This window comes from Patagioenas fasciata, chromosome Z, assembly GCF_037038585.1.
Source record: "Patagioenas fasciata isolate bPatFas1 chromosome Z, bPatFas1.hap1, whole genome shotgun sequence".
In the NCBI taxonomy this organism is placed as follows: domain Eukaryota; kingdom Metazoa; phylum Chordata; class Aves; order Columbiformes; family Columbidae; genus Patagioenas; species Patagioenas fasciata.
In genome coordinates this window covers 32,330,065-32,347,259 of record NC_092560.1, presented here as the reverse complement: position 1 = coordinate 32,347,259, position 17,195 = coordinate 32,330,065, and the positions used below count along the sequence as shown (strand labels likewise).

General features: G+C 39.0%; 1 protein-coding gene across 7 annotated transcripts in view; it reads right to left on the bottom strand.

Moving 5' to 3' along the window:
- Window positions 1-550: 550 nt before the first annotated feature.
- The window catches only part of ERCC6L2 (ERCC excision repair 6 like 2), a 56,855-nt gene continuing 40,210 nt past the window's right edge, over window positions 551-17,195 (bottom strand). For 2 of the 7 annotated variants that reach the window (XM_065861392.2, XM_071801738.1), the window contains 2 exons: window positions 4,412-4,599; window positions 553-2,301 (listed from right to left, as the gene is read on the bottom strand). In XM_065861392.2, coding sequence (XP_065717464.1) covers window positions 1,329-2,301; window positions 4,412-4,599 — 1,161 coding nt within the window. In that variant the 3' untranslated portion in view covers window positions 553-1,328. Of the gene's footprint in view, window positions 2,302-4,411; window positions 4,600-5,172; window positions 5,343-17,195 lie in introns of those variants that run through there. The other 5 variants (XM_071801737.1, XM_065861389.2, XM_065861394.2 and 2 more) reach the window with 4 other exon arrangements.

Sequence of the window (17,195 nt, the reverse complement as noted above, 5' to 3'; positions counted from 1 at the left end):
AATGACCCTAAGACACTCGTAGCTTGTTCCTGCTGCAGAAACAACTCAACTATCATACTGGAGCAAACTCATGGAGCACGGTAAGAATTACCATTATGTAAGCCTAATATGACTTGACAAACCTTTTGACTATCAGCAGAAGCTGAATTCAAGCTGCAATACACTCAATAGTAATACTGAGTGTTAACAGCAGACTAATTCAACAGAAGATTACAGTTAATTTCCTCAAAAAGTTATGTCATTGGGTTTTAAGATTATGTATGTCTGAGTTTGAAAAAACTGGCCACACAAATGCCCACAAAATTTCTCATACTATCTATTTATGTTTTAAATAACTAAAGAAAAAAACCCAGCAATCTCCAAGCAGAAAATAAGTTTTCCCAGTATAGACCATATTTTTTTTTCCTATCAGATACTCAAAAGTATGAAATAAATTGAGACAATAGTGACTCTGAATTATGGAATGGCATTAGGTTCTTCTTGAAATTCACTAAGAAACAGGCTATTTTTTATTATTTTATTTTAAAAGACTATTCCCTCTCTTCTTTCCTTGCATAGAAAAGTGAATAATACAAATGTATTGTCCAGACCACATCATCTCAGAGACATGACAGACATCTATAAAAATAAAATAGGCAGATGAAAGCATAATGAGAGATTAAATTTGACACCTAGCATCATTTAATGTGCTATAGGTCTTGCACTGAAAAAGAGCGTACAGACAAAACTTGGTGATTCTTCACATCAACCAAGCTGAGAAACTCATTGTCACAGGATACTGAAGATAATTGGAAGCTCCACAGCAAAATCACAGAAGGGGAAAAAGTCTCCATCAAAGGCTTATTAGACACAAGGCACCATCCCTGTCTCATAAAGTCCCTGAGTCTCTAGTAGCTCAGAAAATAAGTGGAATATCACTGTCGAATTCTGTTAATATCATGAGGTTCTGCCAAGATGACTGAGGGTGTCCAAATCTAAGTAAAAGGGAAAAATTACTTGGTACTCCTACTGAGTTCATGAATATAATCAGAATTCAAGACAGCAAAATACACTCAGAACTATTTTAAAAGTTTAATTTAAAATTAATACATCATAGCTTACAACACATAGTACTTATGCATTATTATGCACATATGTACTATGTATTACATACATAATTACACATATATATTCACATCTGTAAAATGTAAGTCTGTATCATCATAAATATGAATTCAGCCCTTTGCTTTGATTTCATGGAAGTGTCACATTTTGCTGCACACTGCTGAAGTTGTAGATATTTTAATGTTCAACTACAATAACTACAGTGCAATCAATGTACAAAACTTTCATTTTACTAGACTACAAGATGTAGCAGTGGATGGTTCACCTGAATCATCTGGACTGTATTTTTTCCATAGAAAATTTTCATTTTTTTTCCACACAGAACTTTCACATACTACTTTCTCTCCTGCCACTTGGGGATGAGCTGCTCGTTGACATAGCTTCTCTATGACTGCTACGTCTGTGAGCTTTCTGAGGCTCTCCTGACTCTGCTCATTCAGCATGTCCCAGAAATCTTTTGGTCTCTCCTTTGATTTTTCTACTTGCCCTGAAGTGAATCTCCTCGGTGATTCTGCAGGCCCACTTCCATCATTTCTGAAGAGGTCATTGAGAATAGAGGTATCTCCAAGTAAGTCCATAAAAGACTTTTTCTTGTAAATCTGAGCTTTTCTCTCCTCATTTTCTGACTGAGACAGGGCTCGTTTTCTTGGCAGTTGTGTTCCTTCTGAGTCCTGTCCTTCACAACCTTTTACAGGCAGCACCTCAATTATTTCTGATTTACTGCTTAATGACCCAGATGTCGTAAAATCTTTGAATGCCTGACTGTTTCTCCTTTCGATATGTTGAGTAGCAACAGTGGGTGATTGTTCATATTTTGCATCAACACACACATCTTGCAAGTAGGAGTCATTGTGAAGCTGCTCTACCTCTTTACAGCTCTGCCGGCTCTGTGTTTCTGTAGTTTCACTCAGAAGCAGCAGACCTTTTGCTATTGAAGATCTAGACTGAGATTTTCCAAAATTAGCAATGGGTTTTCTTTTTCTGGAGTGTCTTGTACCCATTTCTCTTTCCTCACAGTCATGTGAAGCTTGTGCTGGCATTTCAACTGGGAAGAAAGGCTCCATCTCCGGATGCTTGGAAACATAGAATGCCTTCAATAACTTCTGCCTTGTTTCTGACGTAGCTCTTGTAATATGTTCTGCAAATTCTTCCACTGATCTCATGTTAAAGTGGGATACCATTTCCTCAAATTGTCTCCTGTAATTATCAGGAAGGAAAATCGTGTTATTTTGACACCTTTAACTAGAAACAAAAGCAGATTTCAAGCAATTCATTCAATTCACTTGCTTCACATAGCCCAAAAAGTAATCACTGAAAGTAACTTCCTTATTAGGAACACTGGGTTTTTTACTAGCAAAGAGAAGAAAGAATAGTGACCTTAGAAGAACTGGAGTGACTTCTGAATCCCAAACTCCAGTGTGATTTCCTCAGCTTACGATCCAAAGACTTACTGACTTCCAGTGTAGGTAAGATATTGTACCAAAGGAACAGATTTCAGAAGGTATTTAGCTACCAAAAAGATACAGATGGATAGATGGCAGATTATTTTTTTTTCTTTTTAGAAAAAGATTATTCAAACTCCTTTTAAAAGTCATACTAGACAAAAGCTGGATAAACATATTCACAGTAGACATGGACTCACCCTGCCATCCTATCCAGTACATTATAGAATATTTTTTTTCTGCTAAGAGGCTGTTCTGATTTTGTCTGGGATAGAGTTAATTTTCATTCTAGTAGCTGGTATAGTGATGCGGTTTTGGGTTTTGTGTGAGAAGAATGTTGATAATACACACATATTTTGGTTGTTGTTAAGCAACGCTTACACCAAGTCCAGGATTTTTCAGTGAGAAGGCTGGACATGCACAAGAACCCCGGAAGGACACCACCAGGACAGCTGACCCAAACTGGCCAAAGGGGATATTCCGAACCATATGACGTCATAGTCAGTATCTAAACTAGGAAAAAATTAGCCAGGGGATCACTGCCCAGGGACAGGTTGGGCATTGATCTGCAGGTGGTGAGCAATTGCACCGCACATTACTTGTTTTGTATATTCTGTTATTATTATTATTATTATTATTATCATCATCATTATTATTATTTTCTCTTCCTTTGTTGAACATTTTTTACCTTAGCTCATGAGTTTTGTGCTTTTTTTTCCAATTCTCCTCCACATCCCACTGGGAGAAGGGAGGAGTGAGTGAGCAGCTGCATGGTGCTTAGTTGCCAGCTGGGGTTAAACCATGATATAAAGTCAAGCTCTAACTAAAGAAGATCACCCTGAGCTAGCCACAGTCTGTGGTCCAGTAACCTATATGGAAGGCTGGAGAGATGGGTTTATGCTCCCTTTGCAGAGAGAGGATGTGAAATGTGTTGACTTTCCTGTATGATGGCTCCAACAGGCAGCAAGATTTAACCCTGTGTGGCCTCAAATGCCACTTGACTGGCTAGCTCCAACTACACCCTTTCTGTGTGGTGGCTGCAGACAGCTTCTCACTCCACCTTACAGCAACACAGAGGCATCTCATCATCCTCATTCATTGCACAGCGCACCCAGTTGTACTACAAAGCCTAACTGTGAGCCAGGTGCTAACAGATTACTTGCTTGATATTTAAGAGTGAATGTGCTTCAGCTTTTTCCTAGATATGGCTTTAGGATCTTCAAATAACAACCTTTATCACTTCATTGCCTTTGAAAATTTTACCTCAAACAAATTACTGATAACTATGATTACAATCTTTTATTTTTTTTAGCATGAAGGCTTCTCCTCTTACCTGCCTCTTTAATATTTAGAATTTTCAGTACCTATAATAGTAAGCAAATGTGGCACTTCAACAATAACAGTTTGGATAGCTGAGGCCAGCTGGCTAACATGACAGATGATGAACAGTTCCAGGTATTAACTACACATCAACTCTTATGTAGTAATTTAATTGCCTCAACCAGTGGGCAGTCAGAAACTCACACATGAAGATTTCTTGTTTCTATACAGTTTAGACAATGGTTTGTAGTACTGCATGATGCACATACCATGAATACTTGTGGTGATGACATCTGCACAGTTATGTAATACATGACACATTGAATCAACATGTTAAAGTAATTTGTGGGTTTAATTCATTATATTAATCAATTATGGTACACTTTGCATAGTGTGAGTGGAAATTTCCCATTAGTTCTGCTCTTGCCATGAAAAATAATCAGTATTCCCTGAGTATGGCTGAAACAAAGACAAAAGCAACTACCCAGAGGGAAATTCATTTCAACCTTAGAATTTTACTTCCATCTCACCAAAAACAGTCTCACCTGCGGATTCCTTTGGGCGTCTTTCCAACTAAGAAGGTGGTTGAACCTACTCTGTGCACTTGTTTGTTTTTCTGGGTCACAGGATGTGTAACATACAGGTAATGTTGATTCCTGCTCACTGATAGTTCTTGGCCTCCCTTAACAATGTTCTTCTCTGCTGTGTCATCTTCTGAGTTTTCTTCATTTTTCTAGTAAAATGAGAAGTGGAAATTGTCAACAAAGCTGTGTCTGACATAATTCTGTCACTCTTAGCTAGAACTCAGTGGTTTGAATGCTAAAGACCGGGATTCAGAGCCACAGTGTAGACCCCCTGCTTGGTCACAGAAACAGAAAAAAAAATTATACTTTAAACTTTCATTATAATACTGATGGGATCAAAACACTAAACAATCACATGATGCTTCATAAATGGAGAAACACAATTTTAAATGTAATAGTCATAAAAAACTAATGTTTTAATCAAACTTAAGAAGATTGTGCTACAGATCAACACATCATGCACGGACAGTCAATGTTTTGGACAAAAATACAACCCTATTTACACCTTAGTTATTTTTTCGAAATCCTAATCAAAATTTCCCCTTTGCCAAAAGGCAAGCCAAGGGAAATATGAACAGAAAAACAAACAAACTAAAACCAGAAAAGCAACATTACCATTTTTTTCCCCAAGTGAGATCAGTAGAAAGAATAACCACTTAGCGATGTCCTCAGTCCCCCTGCTAATACTGCTTTAGAGATGAAAACACAAACTGTGTTCACACCTTGTCATATGCAGTTCAAAATTTGGTTTTGGATCTACAGTGTTTCTTCCCAATGCGTTTCTATTTGATCCATGCCCACTTCCTCTATTTCCATGGGCTGTTCACAACATTCTCAGGCTTTAGGATCTCACATCTGTTCTCAATCCATTACTTTGGCAAGTAACCTCAAACTAGCAAACAGAGAGAGATGTTAATATTAAGGAACCTACAGGCATATATTTTCACTCCTTAAGCTAAATGCACAACTCTAAAGAATAAAATTTCACTGGACGATTAAAAGTTACACTATATAAAATCGAAACCAAGGCCCCAATTCACATTAAAATGCTATTCTCCCAATAATATTATGATAATGGTAATGAAATTAACATTGAATTAGCAGATTTTATCTACAACATAAATATTCTACAGTTATCTTGCTAATGTGTATACATTTGTTTACATAAAAAAAATACATGGGTAATAGAAAACTTTACTTGGAAAATGTGTTTTAATAGAACAAAGCAATGCTAGTTTTAAAATATATTTATCTTGATGCAATTTTTGCATGAAAAATATTAACAGTATTCAGATCTCACTATGATAAGACCTAGAGTATTTGTCACTCCGTCAGGAAATCAGGATTGTATAATTTAATTTAAGCAAGCATAACTTGCATAGAATACAAGCCTAATCATGTCAATGCCTATATTAAAAGTATTTAAAACCCCCATAAATGTGCATCCATTTACCTCTTATTAAACAAGACCAAAGTATATAAGGCAGCAATATTTCAGTTTGCACATCTGTTTAAACACAGAAGATTAAAAATCTTTTTGGGAAAAAAGCCAAATGTCGTAAACACACTGAAAGTCGTAAAATTGCTTGTCTTTGCATAGAACTAGAATGAATGTAAAAAGTCCTGCTAATTGCAAATAAACTCAAGAATGGCATATTTAGTTCCGGGAGTACAACTACATTGACCCACACTGCCAAACCCAGAAGAACAACTCCAAAATACCACCATATATACACAAAGAGCTCCTCTTCTTCTGGCTAAATTAGCTGCTCAAAGTTTTTTCCTTATAGTAAAAAAAGTTACTCTAAACAAGTTACCCCAAGAGCTGCAGGAGCTAATGCCAGTGAAACCTCATGGCCACTCTGAGTTGCTCCTGAAAACTCAGCTTCCTGGAGCGAAGCCAACTGGTTAAAATGGCACCCAGTTAGGTCAAAACACAATAACTGGCTCTGTTGAACTTGTGAACATTTTTGAAAGTTTGCCAACTTAAATTCAGCCCCCAAATCCCAAATCTACTGATTTATTAAAAACAAAACAACCCAAAAAACCAAACCAAATGAAAACAACAACAACAAAAAACAACACACCAAAACACCAACAAACATTTTGTCAGTAAAACACTTATTTTTTTCTTTGTATATCACCATGTTCACTGAAGGTCAAATCTGAAGTTTGCTAATCTGAGTGATACATGGGTGAGACTGTAGGTAGAGGTAAGCTTTACATGCGTAGATGAAAATATTCCCTGTATCTTTTTACTGGCATTACCATGAAAAAAAGCGAAAACTTCAGTCAACGTTCCAGCACCGTCAACACTCCACACTATTTTGCTTTCTTTTGAATTTCACTTCATGCATTGCTCTCCTTCATTCTTCCCTCTCTGGGCTGATGTCTTTGATTCTCTTTCAATGTTTGTCTTCTAACTCACTGATTGAGATCTATTTCATTATGAAAATCTCCTTTCAGCAACTTTGTTTTCTGTTTCACAGACACTTTGTCTCCTGAATTATTATGTGTGTCCCCCCATTATTTGCTCTTACATGAAATCCCACGTTGACTTTACAGAATTATCATATATATCGTATGCGTAAGACATTCTCGCAAAGCAGATTAAAACGAATAAAATTTGATTCAGCTAGGAACCTCAGTCTTGTTCTTACACTACTGATACAAGGACATTTAATCTAGTTATACTATTGAATGTCAGACCCTTTATGAATTAATAAATGTTATGATCAAAAGAATGGAATAATAAAGAAAACCAAAGTCTGCCAACACAAGAAGTATTCTGTGCACGTTATCTTTGTTTAACTTGAAATACTGTGTATTAATTAATGCACTTAGGGAAGTACAAGTGTTGCTGAACTTCTGGAAGTAACTTTTTAATGATATAAGCTGTGACTGCAGTATTTTCAAATCACTATTTGAGAACTGGAAAGACAATAGTGATGAATCCATACAGCTATCTCAGGACTATAAAGAAACAGTGATTCAACAGAAAAGGGAAAGAGGGAGGGAAGGACGGAAAGAGGGAGGGAAGGACGGAAAGAGGGAGGGAAGGACGGAAAGAGGGAGGGAAGGACGGAAAGAGGGAGGGAAGGACGGAAAGAGGGAGGGAAGGACGGAAAGAGGGAGGGAAGGACGGAAAGAGGGAGGGAAGGACGGAAAGAGGGAGGGAAGGACGGAAAGAGGGAGGGAAGGACGGAAAGAGGGAGGGAAGGACGGAAAGAGGGAGGGAAGGACGGAAAGAGGGAGGGAAGGACGGAAAGAGGGAGGGAAGGACGGAAAGAGGGAGGGAAGGACGGAAAGAGGGAGGGAAGGACGGAAAGAGGGAGGGAAGGACGGAAAGAGGGAGGGAAGGACGGAAAGAGGGAGGGAAGGACGGAAAGAGGGAGGGAAGGACGGAAAGAGGGAGGGAAGGACGGAAAGAGGGAGGGAAGGACGGAAAGAGGGAGGGAAGGACGGAAAGAGGGAGGGAAGGACGGAAAGAGGGAGGGAAGGACGGAAAGAGGGAGGGAAGGACGGAAAGAGGGAGGGAAGGACGGAAAGAGGGAGGGAAGGACGGAAAGAGGGAGGGAAGGACGGAAAGAGGGAGGGAAGGACGGAAAGAGGGAGGGAAGGACGGAAAGAGGGAGGGAAGGACGGAAAGAGGGAGGGAAGGACGGAAAGAGGGAGGGAAGGACGGAAAGAGGGAGGGAAGGACGGAAAGAGGGAGGGAAGGACGGAAAGAGGGAGGGAAGGACGGAAAGAGGGAGGGAAGGACGGAAAGAGGGAGGGAAGGACGGAAAGAGGGAGGGAAGGACGGAAAGAGGGAGGGAAGGACGGAAAGAGGGAGGGAAGGACGGAAAGAGGGAGGGAAGGACGGAAAGAGGGAGGGAAGGACGGAAAGAGGGAGGGAAGGACGGAAAGAGGGAGGGAAGGACGGAAAGAGGGAGGGAAGGACGGAAAGAGGGAGGGAAGGACGGAAAGAGGGAGGGAAGGACGGAAAGAGGGAGGGAAGGACGGAAAGAGGGAGGGAAGGACGGAAAGAGGGAGGGAAGGACGGAAAGAGGGAGGGAAGGACGGAAAGAGGGAGGGAAGGACGGAAAGAGGGAGGGAAGGACGGAAAGAGGGAGGGAAGGACGGAAAGAGGGAGGGAAGGACGGAAAGAGGGAGGGAAGGACGGAAAGAGGGAGGGAAGGACGGAAAGAGGGAGGGAAGGACGGAAAGAGGGAGGGAAGGACGGAAAGAGGGAGGGAAGGACGGAAAGAGGGAGGGAAGGACGGAAAGAGGGAGGGAAGGACGGAAAGAGGGAGGGAAGGACGGAAAGAGGGAGGGAAGGACGGAAAGAGGGAGGGAAGGACGGAAAGAGGGAGGGAAGGACGGAAAGAGGGAGGGAAGGACGGAAAGAGGGAGGGAAGGACGGAAAGAGGGAGGGAAGGACGGAAAGAGGGAGGGAAGGACGGAAAGAGGGAGGGAAGGACGGAAAGAGGGAGGGAAGGACGGAAAGAGGGAGGGAAGGACGGAAAGAGGGAGGGAAGGACGGAAAGAGGGAGGGAAGGACGGAAAGAGGGAGGGAAGGACGGAAAGAGGGAGGGAAGGACGGAAAGAGGGAGGGAAGGACGGAAAGAGGGAGGGAAGGACGGAAAGAGGGAGGGAAGGACGGAAAGAGGGAGGGAAGGACGGAAAGAGGGAGGGAAGGACGGAAAGAGGGAGGGAAGGACGGAAAGAGGGAGGGAAGGACGGAAAGAGGGAGGGAAGGACGGAAAGAGGGAGGGAAGGACGGAAAGAGGGAGGGAAGGACGGAAAGAGGGAGGGAAGGACGGAAAGAGGGAGGGAAGGACGGAAAGAGGGAGGGAAGGACGGAAAGAGGGAGGGAAGGACGGAAAGAGGGAGGGAAGGACGGAAAGAGGGAGGGAAGGACGGAAAGAGGGAGGGAAGGAAGGGAGGAAGGAAGAAGTTGTTATATAAGTCTCTTATTCTTAAAAGTATATATCAAGTTCTGGATACCAATAATGAGTTTCCATTTCTTTGGGTTACATGTTACAGACAGGCTGTAATAATGAGCCTAGCAAAAATGGTAGCATCTGCACACTTACAGTCCCACACAGTTCACATTTAAGGGTAAGGTATTTTAAGAAAAATGAGGACATGCAGCCAAGCATCAAACAAAAATTTTAGTGCCATAAGGCATCTGTCACTTGTGCTTAGAGGCACCATCTTTAACCCACAACAACTCTTGGATCAGATAGCTCCGTGTGACAATGTCTCCTGCTGCATATTTACAGAAACTTTAAAAATAGTATACCCTCACCAAAACCAATTTTTGTCTGTTTTTGATGGTACAAAACTTCAGTATCTGTTCTTCCTTCAACAGGCATAAAGTGGCTCTACACTCTGGAGCAATGAATGCTAATCCATATATCTTACACATTCTCAGACAGGACTGAGATGACTGGCCACCTTAAGCCTGTGATCTCCCTCTTCCCCTCTTTAGCCCCTTCAAGTAAGGCAAAAGAGAACAATGTTCATCCTTTTTAAGCACAGCAGGATGAAAATGTATGGGAGAGTAAGTGAACACAAGCTAGGAGTAGGATGAGTAGAGAAAAAAAGAAACAGATTCAAGGACACTTGTTTTTTAAGTTGTTTCACATTTGTGGCAATTGCTCAAGTCACCAGACTTTGAAGATAATGATTGTCCTTCAAAAACCTGAATCTGAAAATATGTTTGCATAATTATTCTTCAGCAATAGTTGTACTGTGCCTGAGCATCTTCCTCTCTTTTATTGTCTGACTACCCAAAATCTCACTATGTAAGTGTCTTGCTAGATACTGAGTTCTAGTCAGCAATAACCCTCTCTCACTTCCCCACTCACAGCTGAAACTGTTAACAGGCTTTTCTCTTCAGGTATGCATGAAACCACTGCTGCCAGATATCCAAGATACTTTCCATTGCACAGTTCCATTGTTTATTTTCATTTCTAAAACAAACAAAAAAGGTATTCTCAAATCTCTAGCTGCCTTGTAGTCACCTAAATCATACAAAAGCATGAAGCACAGTGAATGCAGTATGACTGTCCTCTTAAAACATAGCTTGGAAGCAAATAACAAAACTTCATGCCATGTTCTACTTTATATTTTCCCACTCCCCTCAAAACTTTCCAGATATATTGTGAGTTGCAGCTGGTTTTGGCTGATTGCTATTATTTAGATGAGGTGACACTTACTGCATCTTTGTGAATTTATCGACCCTAATTACAACTCTAGACTATTTCAGCTCATCTTTTTCCCCTTTGTAGTTTTTCTTGATTTTCCCTGGGAGCTCTTCCCATAATATGTATGAATGACTATGACTTTTCTATATGCTTTTCTTGAAGATATGCGATTCCTAGAATTTTTGTCTTACCTATGTCTTCTCTACTTGTCAGGACACAGATAAATACTCCAAAATGTTTGCTGCCTGACTGTTTGTTCTTGGTATCATTTCTTTTTCTCTTCTACACTTAGACACATACACATGTCAAACAACAACTTCTTCTGCATGCCAAGGAAGACAAAGTATAATAGTAACTACGTAAAACTTCATTGTTTTCTCTAAAACTGAGGTCCACATGGTCAAGATAATTAAAAAGTTATCAAATAGTGAGACTGTCTCTACTTTCATCTAATTCTTAAATAAACCAGAATTGCTTCTCGACTTACAGAGGACACACTACTGAACAAACTGTATTTCAGAGGGTTATGGTGAGTTACACATTACATAGTTTGAAATAAGCCTGAATCTTAACATATTTTAGAACAATTTCTGATGAGGGCATTAATTTTCCCTCTGAGTTTAACTTTCTTAATTGAAAAGACTCAGACTGTATTTGTCTACTGCATTCAGTTCTGGAGCCCTCAGTACAGGAAAGACATGGACCTGTTGGAGAGGGTCCAAAGGAGGCAACAAAAATGATCAGAGGCTGGAACAGCTCTGCTGTGAAGACAGGCTGAGAGAGTTGTGGTTGTTCAGCCCAGAGAAGACAGGTCTCCAGGGAGACCTTATTGCTGCCTTTCAGTACTTAGAAGGAGCCCATAAGAAAGATGGGGACAGACTTTTCAGCAGGGCCTGTTATGACAGGACAAAGGATGATGGTTTTAAACTAAAGGAGGGGAGATTCAGACTACATGTGAGGAAGAAGTATTTACAGTGAAAGTGGTGGAACAGGTTGCCCAGAGAGGTGGTAGATGCCCCATCCCTGGAAACATTTAAGGTCAGGCTGGACAGAGCTCTGAGCAACGTGATCTAGTTGAAGATGTCCCTGCTCATGGCAGGGGGATTGGACTAGGTGACCTTTGAAGGTCCCTTTCAGCCAAGGTATTCTATGATGCTGTTCTAACAAAACAGGATTGTAGAATGAGAATTAGAGGCAACTGTATACCTAACAGTCAGTAGAAAATGAAGCTAACCAGCTTACCATTTTAGAATAGGACAACCACATTTACATTCAAACATTCTGAAATAAACAAAGCTACTCAGCATGTTGGCTATGACTACAAAGGCATCTAATATTTGATAGTATCACAGTAGACTAATATTCTTCAAGCTATGAAAAGTGTTAGACTTATTCTGGGTCCAAATGACTCCTCCAAAATACTCTGCCAACACCAAGAGACCAGCATTTAGCTATACCTGCTGATAAAAGTAATTTTACCAGAGTTATATGTAATCATTTTCCCCTGGTTGGCATATCTAGATTTTCTGCTTGTACAATCTGAGACCAAAGACATTCCTTAAACTCTAATATTTTGCTTGGTAGCAGAGAACTGACTACCAAGTCAATTGAGGACAGCTTGTGTTCTCTCTATTTCGACTTCTGTTTCTTCTGCAATCAGGCAACAAAGCAAGAATTTCTCACTGGGATCAGTTTTATTTCATTTGTAGACTCTTTAAACAAAAAGAATTCGTATAAGCTACATCACTGTACCAAAAACCTGATCATAAGTCAATATAGTTATTACCACAGTTGAGAATGAGAGAAGATAATCAGCCTCTGTCAGAATTCAAAGGTAAGGGAACTGCTTATTCCAGCAGGAGCCTGTGGACTGGCACCTACCTTCTTTTACTCTCTCAGCCCTCCATCTGCAGGAGCAAAGCCAAAAGCCATGTGCATACACCATAACGAAAATACAATGGAAAGCCATACTGAAATGGTTAATTACACTGCAAACTGAAACAGTAAACTCAATAAAGCATCATTGCAGGGTAAACATTTGAGAACAATTATTTTAAAGTTGAATAGCATTCCCCATCCTAGACAAGCAAGGATAATAGAACGTTATCTCCCAAAAGCCTACTCTTTGTAAGCAGCTATCTAAACTTGTTCAATCTGAAAGCTGTGCAAACACGCTTCGATCAGAGTTACTATAACTGATAGAAAGTCTTTGTTTAAATAATCTACAAAATGTTAATGTAATACAAATAAGATAAAGAGGAGTTCTTAATGACACAACTTTTGTATTTACAGTATTCTCAACAGCCCTTAAATCTGCATTGGAGATACAAAGGGTACGTTTTTTCCTAGGTTGACAGCATGCTTAGTTCTCTCATTTACACCACATTGCAACAACATAAAGAGGGGTTTACCATTAATCCAGGTTTTACTACAAAGCATCCCGTTATTTCTCTGTCAAACACCGGCAAGAGTGCCAAATGTCTGTCATCCAATTCAGAAGATTAAGTCTTCTTTTATACTGTGATTATTGTACAAATTTATAAAAATACAGATACAGTTTCTTAGAGCTGGTCACAGTCTATATTTTGGCCTGAATTCATGCCACAGAGGTTGAATATGACAGCTGGCAGGAAGCTGAGGGGAGAATACATCCTCCCCCTTTTCAGTCACCACATTTCTGTTGCCATAGTGATTAATCCTCAATTGAATGGCTGTCTTTGTACATTTCTTTTCAGTAAAACTTTAAGTAAACTTAAGTTGAAAACATGCAGCTGACTAAAAAAAAAAGACTCCACATATTCAACAGGTACAGTACAAGTTCTTGTGACTAATACTTTGCCACGTATTAAAATGTGCAAATTAGCTCTAATGTGGGATACCATCAGTTTTTCAAATTATTTAGTATGTCCTGTTCCCATTTTTTGTATTTTTTTGTGAAACCTCGAACCCTTCTACAAAGTCGTCCTCATGCTCCAATCCCCCCACCAAGAGTCCTATTGAAGAAACACTACACAAATTCAGCTTTAAAGAAACTAGAGAAAGCCTATTGCAGACTTCTGTACTTGTGTAAGATGTGTCACATAGGCTGTTTTTGCCAATTAACACAGAAATTAATTAGAAAATTAATTAAGGAATGCAGTCATTTAATTCAGAAGAGACTAGAAACATTAGAAGAAGATATTCAATCTTGCTTGTGGAAGACTTCTATTTCTTACAGTAGCTAAGAAAAAGCTTCGCAAATAACAGTGCAAGTTATCCAAAAACCAAAGTAAGTAAAAAGCTCCTGCGCTGAAGATCAGCCAGGTTGCTTTGAAACCTGGAACCCACATGAAAAAAGAAGGATCAAAAAAATCAAACACTCTAAAAATATTTAAGTGATGAAGGTCTTAGAGAAGTTGTTAACACTTTCATTTTTTCTCCCAAATTAACAATGTCAGAAAAATTTTGAGCAAAATATTATGTGAGTGACTCGAGACTGTTTTTTTACTTCCCCCTGAAAGGTTGTAGGTCTGCTCAGAAAATTATAGTCTGGTTTTATACATCCACTATATCCAGTCTACAGGTTCATTTCACATGTTTTCTTTTACAAGCTTCTGTTTTCAATATCCTTCTTTCTCTATTTACACAAGATAGTACTTCATTTTGATATTCAGCCATCTTCTTTACATGTTGTTATGGGTTAGCAGAGAAAATAATCTTCCACTTGTTTCATTAAAACTATAGTGAATTTTTAACCAAGTCTACTTGCACGCACATGTAAACAGAAGACTTGGATTGAAACTAAAATGCAGAACACAGATAACTCAATGTAATTAAATCAGGTTAAACCCAACAAAATAGTGCATGAAAAAGCAAATTATTTATTCCAGTAGAGTAACTTTTAATATAATCTTCTTATCTCACACTTGTACATGAAAGACCAGAAAACCCTTCTTACATGTACTCTTCCATGAAATAGCTTATCAAGTGTATACTGTGGTCATATGCACAAGGAAGCAACAAAGACCAGCTCTCAGCAATCTATACTGGAGTGGATATGTGCCACACTAAATCATGTTAATTTTCTACCCTCAGATATTTAGAATACAGAAGTCTGGTGTGATCCTCCCTGCATCACGGCATCACAGATCTGACTGCAATTTCTGCCTTAACACTTATGACTTGCTATGAGAGATTACAAAGATGCAGAGATCTTTGATTGCATAGAGACATGGGACTGCTTGAAACAGTTAGATTCTGGGATGTACAATACATTTTTAGAACTACAGAGGAGGTTGAGATGTATTATTAACCTATAATACAGTATAATCTATATCTGCAAAATTTCTTCAAGAACAGCTGACACATTTATGCATGGAACTACAATCCCTGGCTTTGTTTTGATTATTGAAGCTCTTAAACACCTCTAATTATTGACCCTTCAGTACATTCTACATAAGCAGCATGATCAGAAACATCAACTGTTTGAGGGAAGACTATCATACTGCTTTTATGTCCTTTCTTCTAAAAATCTACATTGATCTGGCACTGCCAGTTGTGGTCAATGGTCAGAATATGGACAATCTTCAGACATAAGATAATATGTGCAATTCAGGAACTGCTGGTAGTAAGTTAAACTATTTGTACTGTTATTCTAAATATTCTACATTTAAGGAATATCAAGTATATAAATGCCATGTCTATCTAAAAAAATAATGTTTAAGGACCTCTCTGATTATACCTGCAAAATAAAGCATAACCAGATCTCCACTGCTGCAGATGACTATGAAAGCCCCCTTCATAACAAGACAACAGTAACTCTTTTAATTGGAAATGGTATTCCAGCTCACGTAATACCTACAGAATGTTCTACTTTTATGCAACCCCATGTACTTTTGTGATAAAGGGAATATGTTCTGCCAAACACAGTTTATTTTCCTCTTTTCAGGATCACGTGATAAAAAACATTTCACATTTGTTTGCTTCTCCTATTGTCATATACAATCTTCAATCTTTCTTTTAATTCGGATACTGGAAAAGATTTGGACTAATGATATTCAAGCAAAATATGGCTTATTCTCTTGCTTGTACAATTAATGCATACTTTATGCTGTTACTTTTGCTACTTTTGGATTTCATGTCACATTTCATAGCTGACAGGTTGTGAGAGATCTCTCATGATGTCTTGTTTTTATTTCTAGACAACAGATTTCATGTCCTGGTTGCTGTTATTGAACTGTATTTTCAATAGTCATATAGAATTTATGGAAATACACACTAAACAAGCATTCAGCACTATAAACATGAACATTCTAGCTACACTAGTCAGTTTTCACAATTACTTTTAAAACAAACAACAAATAGAGAGTATAACTGCTCTCCCTACTATCTCTGGAGAAAGAAGAGTCAAAGGCTCTGTAGCAGTCTTGAAGTCAAGCATCAAGACTGTTATGGAACCTGGAGCACAAAGCATGTAAGAACAGATGAAATAGTAGCAAGGTCTTTTTCTCATAAAGAGAAGCAAGATTTTGTTCCCTTAAGTCTTTAAAGGTACAGAATAATAGCAGGTTAAAATAATTTGTTCTATTAATTCAGAGAAAAAGTAGCTGGGGAATATGTATACTAGCACAGATAACACTAAGAACAGACCGACTACTTACTACTGAGTAAAAAAATAGGCTTGATTGAAACCTACAGTTTAAAAGGTTAAGAGAGATTTGACTGTGAATTACATCGCGCCAACCATCTAGATCCAATACAGACCTTCTGAACTCAAACTGAGGAAAGAAACTACCATAAAGACAAACACCTTTTCTTATCCTAAAGTTCAAAGTTTACACTCTCTATAAATAAGCTTGAATTTAAATTGGTTATTTGTTTAAGAACAGGAGTAACTTAACAAGATGTTCTACATACCTTTAAAGTTCTCTTTTGAGGAATAAAACTCCCTGCCCCCTGTCCCTTCTACCTTGGCTCTCAAGAATCTTCTTTCCACACAACCTCTCACTTTGAAGGCAGAGTCCTCACAGGTTTTACAGTCTGCTCCAGCTTTAAGCAGTTTCTCTACAACTTAAGTGACTATATTAGTCTCCATCTTTCAGCAATAAAGGAAAGATTAATACATCTAGTTTATACTCCTTTCAGTTTCTGCAGGCAGAAAACCTGGAAGAAGACTTTTTTTTATATTGCTTTCCAATAACCTATTTTTGCTGTTACTCATATTCACCTAATTCCCATAAATTAGCTACTGAAACTAAAAAGCTTAACCTGACATGCAAAAGTTCATGGGAATATAGTAAAGCCAAAATGTGTTTAGATGACTAGTCAACAGCAAGAAATCAACAAAATGCCAGTGTTCTCACAAGGGGCTGTCTTAATTGATCACTTTTGCTTATTGTTTGTTACATTTTCCTTACATCTTATTGCTTATTATAACATTGTTTTTTACGCCTATTGCTTTAGATTCATATGTAAGCAGGAAGCAAAAACATCTCAATCAGTCTTCAATCAAGATTTGCAGGAAAAGCTGTATTTCCCAACTTATTACTCATCCACTTCAACAGAATACTTCG